At 44.4% G+C, this 5,141-nt stretch overlaps 1 protein-coding gene across 1 annotated transcript; it reads right to left on the bottom strand.

Annotated features, from left to right (window-relative positions):
* Positions 1–452: 452 nt before the first annotated feature.
* LOC139706674 (proline-rich protein 23B-like) lies at positions 453–1,172 on the bottom strand. Its single transcript, XM_071614929.1, has one exon. The coding sequence runs from the start codon at positions 1,170–1,172 to the stop codon at positions 453–455; it is 720 nt and encodes a 239-aa protein (XP_071471030.1).
* Between the last annotated feature and the right edge of the window lie 3,969 nt (positions 1,173–5,141).

Genomic DNA, 5,141 nt, shown 5'->3' with positions numbered 1-5,141 from the left:
ATGAAGAACTAGACATGCTATGGCTGAATGTCTTCATAAATCCATGGGAAAACACAGAAGGAAACTCACAGCATGAGAAATCCAGTGATTTCTTGGTTTGAGGGAAAATCAGGGGAGTGGTGATATGAGTTAAAAAGTGCATTTTGAGAGAAAACAACGTCTACAAAATGCAGGGAAATGGTGTGTGTGTGTTTAGAGAATGATCCTGTGAAGAATCCCCAAAATCTGAAAACACAGTTTTTGGTTTCTCTGAAGATTTTCCATTTCCAAGATGAAATGTGGAATCTGCCTTCTCTTCCTGATGTCTTTATTTCCTTACAATCGGGTACAGAAAAAACAATTGTCAGCACAGAACTGCTGACTATTGAGGGGCTCTGGGGATGCAGCAGGCCCCCCAGGAGAGTGTCCAGGAGTTGGGTCCGGTGGTGGGGTGGGGAGAAGTTCCTTTCTTCCTAGAACAGACGTCTGCAGGCTTTGCTCCTAGGGCCTGGAGAGCGCTGTGGAGGCGCCTGGGGACTTGAACTTGGAGAGGGAGGTAGAGGTTGCAGCGGTGAGGTGGGGAAGGGCCTCATAAGGTGGAAATCCACGTCGTAGGCGGGATTAGAAGAGCGCCTCACTGGACTAGGGGTGGGGGCCCAAGCAGGGAGATATGGGATGGGCCCCTGCTGGCCGGCTGGAGGGTCCATCCATTGCTCCTCGAAGGCCTCTATTTTTCTGACGATATCTGGGATAAATTCGCAGAAGAATCCCTGCTCGACGACCATGTTCTCACCGAGGGGTCTCAGGACGGCGCCCAGTTCCGGGTCTTCAGGACAGTCTCCCTGGCCTCCTGGGCGTTGGTCCCTGGCTCCCAAGAGGCCCTCAGGGATCAGAATGAGGTTGTGTCCTTGGAGATTGACTTGCAGGACCGAGGTTGGCGCAGGTTGTAGCACCAGGTCGCCATCGTCCATGGGTACCTGTAAGGAGCAGCCCGCGGCCAGAACCACCACGGAGGGGAGCGCGGTGGCGTTGGCTGCTGCTGCAGAGTTTTGCACGTTGGGTGCCGCCGGGGGCTCTGCGGGGTCTGCAGGGTCGTCTAGTCGGCGGCGCTTGGCAGGGCCAGGTCCTTCAGGCTGTGGTCCCCCCCAGGGCGCAGGGCAGGCGCTGGGGCTGCGTGGACGAATGCCCACCATGTCGAGGGCGCTGTGGTGGATGCTCCCGTTTCGGGGCAAAGTGAGTGCGGGGCGCAGGCGGGGCGGTGCTGCGCGCGGTGACAGTCAGGTCCGGAGGATAGGTGAGGTGCGCTAAGCTTTCGCGTGGGCAGCAGTCCTAGCTTCTGTGGATCTGCGCCCGCTGCTGAGCTTGGCGTCCCACTTTGGAACCTTGCTCCTTTGCACTGACCCGGATGCGCCCTGGAGGGCCAATTATATTGCCTGCGCAACCCAAGTACCAGTGTCACGCTTAGCTCCGCCCCTACGGAGCTCCGCCCCTAGATGGGAGGAGTCGGCTGGGTAATAGCTTTGGCTGTGGCGTGTCTCTGTGGGGAAATACCTGTCTGGGCCCTTGGGGGCCAGAATCACTGGTGTTTCTTGGGTGGAGGGATAAAAACAGGCATAGAATTTCAAGATGGCTAATGTTAGAATTCATGCTTTCCAGGATTCTGGGGAAAACACTCAAAAAGACCCCTGCACCTAGTAATCCCCAACCGCCAACCCACCCAAAGGCTCCTTAAAGTCCACCCCCCCCCCCTCCGTTTGTTCTTTCTGATCCTGGGGATTGAACTCAGGAACTTACACATGCTAAGCAAGCATTCTACCCCTGAGCTACATTCCTATTCTGAATTTATTATAATTATTATTTTTGGAATGGAAGGGGAGGTACTTTGAACTCAGGGGCACTGGATCACTGAGCCACATCCCCAGCTCTTTATGTATTTTATTTAGAGGTAGGGTCTCTCTAGGTTGTTTAGAGCCTTACTGTTGCTGCGATTGACTTTGAACTCCTGATCCTCTTTCCTCAGCCTGCTGAGTTGCTGGGATTGCAGGCTTGCACCACCATGCCCGGCCTGAAATTCTTTTTAATGTTTGACAATCTTTTTATCTTAAGAATAAATGAAAAATGTAGATTTTTCTTTTAGGAAAAGTGCTTTTTAAATACTAAAATGAAAAGCTTTATGGCAGTTTGTTCCTGAAGGTTAAGGCCTGTAATAAAATTGTTAATTGCATTATTAAAATTAAAGCAATACAATTAAATTTTTTTCTTTTTATCGAGCACTTATATGTCCACCATTTTACTGTTTTAAAAAATGATTTTCTAGGCGTAGTGGTGCATGTCTGTAATCCGGGCGATTTGGCCAGTTGAAACCAGAGGATCCCAAGTTTAAAGCCAGCCTCAGCAATTTAAAGAGATCTTAAGCAATTTAGAGAGACCTGTCTCAAAAAACAAAGGGCTGGGGATGTGGCTCAGTGGTTAAATTGTTACCCCTGGTTTCAATCCTTGGTACTTCCTCACCGCGGTCTCGCCAGATATGATCTTTTTTTCCCCCTTACAACAGCTGAGGCTCTAAGTGGTAAAGCAAAATTTCCCAAAATTAAACACTTCATTTATGTTGGTTGTAGAATCAAATGCAATCGTGACTTTAAATCAAATATACTTAATTTATGTATTTATTGTGCACACCTAACAATCACTGATTTGGTACTGTGTGTGCCTTTCATATTAACATGTGTGTCTACCCTGTTTATTTCCAATGTTTTTTTTTTTCTTGGTTTACATTCGCGGGAGCCCAATGTGTTTCAATTTCACTACATTCTTACAAACATTTATCTCTCATATGCCTGCCTGTCTGCTGGCCTGCCTGCTTTTCTTCCATTCATCAGTGCATATAAAATGTACAGAATGGCAACTTTCACTGTGGCTTATTTGTACACACACAAAACCATAATTGGATCAATTTCATTCCCCAGTGCTTCCCTCACTGTTCCTTCTTTTCTCCCCTGATCCCTTCTCTCTACTCTCCTATCTCCCTTCTAATTTCATGGGGTCCTTTTTTTCCCTCCTAGTTTCCATACATGGGAGAAAACACATGGTACTTTTCTCTCTGATTTTGACTTATTCACTCAAAAAAATTATGGTCTCCAGTTTCATCCATTTTTCTGCAAGTGACATATTTGTTATTCTTTACGTCTGAATAAAACTGCATTGTGTGTTTGTGCATATATGTGTGTATGTATATATAATTTTCTTTCTCCATTTATCTGTTGACAGACACCTTGGGTGATTCCATAACTTGGCTAATGTGAATTTTGCTGCAGTAAATATGGTATGCATGTTATCTTTAAAATGTGCTGTCTTTATTTTTTGATAAATACCCAAAAGTGGTATAGCTGGATCATATGGAAGATTTATTTTTATCCTTTTGAAGAACCCCCATACTGATTTCCATAGTGGCTGTACTAATTTATATTTCCACCAACAGTGTGTAAGAGTTTCTTACCCCGTCATCCCATCCTCACCAGCATTTATTGTTTGTATTCTTGATGGCTGCACTTCTAACTGAAGTAAGATGGAATCTCAGTATAGGTTTTATTGTTTTTGTACTGGGGATCGAACCCAGGGGCCTTTAACCACTGAGCCACATCCCCAGGTCCTTATTTGTATTCTATTTAGAGACAGGGTCTCACTGAGTTGCTAAGGGCCTCACTAAGTTGCTGAGGCTGGATTTGAACTCACAATCTTTCTGCCTCAGCCTCCCTAGCAGCTGGGATTGCAGGCATAGACCACTGCTCAGTATAGTTTTGATGTGCATTTCCGTTTATTTATTTATTTTTATGTGGTGCGGATTATCCAACCCAGGGCCTTGCTGGTGCTAAGCAAGTGCTGTGCTGCTGAGCCACATCCCCTACCCTGATGTGCATTTCCCTGATGGCTAAAAATGTTGAACATTTTTCATATAATTGTTGACCCTTCATACTTCTTTTGAGAAGTGTCTCTACAATTCATTTACCCATTTATCGACTGGGTTACTTGCCTTGCAAGCATTTCTTATTGCTGGATTCTTAAATCTTTTCCAACCTGGTATAGTAAATTGCTACCCTGTGTTTTTATTTTGCATTTCTGATTACCTGTGTGGCCACATCATTTTTTTTCATATAATTATTGGCAATTATTTTTTATATTTTCTGTAAAATGTTCCTCTCTTCTATTTTTTTTTACTTTAAAAAATTGGGTCTCAGAATCCTACACACCATTTACTTATCAGATGTCTAATCAAGTGTCTATGGCTCTCCTATACTCTTTGATGACCTTATTACCTGATTCCCTATTATTCTTACAGTTCTACTTCTGGTATACTTTGTGGTTATTTGAATATTCTCATAGACTTTTCCTGAAAGGTGACCTCTAAGTCCTCTTTGCTTTTAACACTTTGTCCTCCCTCCTGTAAGACTTATATGATTGACTTTGCATTACTCCTAGTTGTTTCCCCTGTATAATCACAATTTCAAACATTTTATTTTCAGAGTGCCACTTCTAACCTCCTAGTTCAGTCTTTTAAATATCCAAACTTGATCCGTTTCAGCTCTCCTGGGGGGAACATCCATTTATCCTATCATATTTTCACTGAAGCTGACACCCTCATGTTCACATTTCCCTCCTTTTCTGGAACTTAAATTCCATGGGCAACATGACAGTCACTGCCATGTTTATAACTTTGTATCCTTTCCCTTTGTCCTGGTTAGCAGGTCAAATCTATCTGCCTCTAATGTGTTGGAGAAAAAAACCCACTCAACTCCATTGAATGATGTCTGTGTAAATGTGATGGATTCTGTTAGTGGATTCCTAATGCTGGGTAGTGATTTAACCATTGCTCAAGTCCAGTCACTTAACTTTCCTCGATGAATTTTGCCTACTTTCTCCTCTTTTCTCAAGCCTCCTCTATTTCTTCTCTCATGCTCACTCCTAGATGGTCCCCTTGTTTCCTTTACACAGAAACAATAAAAGCAATCAGGAGATTTCCCAAAATTGCCATAATCACATCTACCTACCAAGATGCATGGGGAGTATATATTCTGCCTGCTCTGCTTTTCCCTGCCAAATTATCCATGTTCTAGCCAGGGCTACTCCCTTCACCTTTGTAAACTATCTCATTGCGTCTTGCCTCC

The sequence above is a fragment of the Marmota flaviventris genome, chromosome 8, assembly GCF_047511675.1.
Source record: "Marmota flaviventris isolate mMarFla1 chromosome 8, mMarFla1.hap1, whole genome shotgun sequence".
NCBI lineage: Eukaryota > Metazoa > Chordata > Mammalia > Rodentia > Sciuridae > Marmota > Marmota flaviventris.
The sequence above is the reverse complement of the archived record's forward strand: the minus strand, read 5'-3'. Positions and strand labels throughout refer to the sequence as shown.

Excerpts from the sequence above, each read along its gene's own strand:
- LOC139706674 (XM_071614929.1), bottom strand. The coding sequence starts at position 1,172 with ATGGTGGGCATTCGTCCACGCAGCCCCAGCGCCTGCCCTGCGCCCTGG.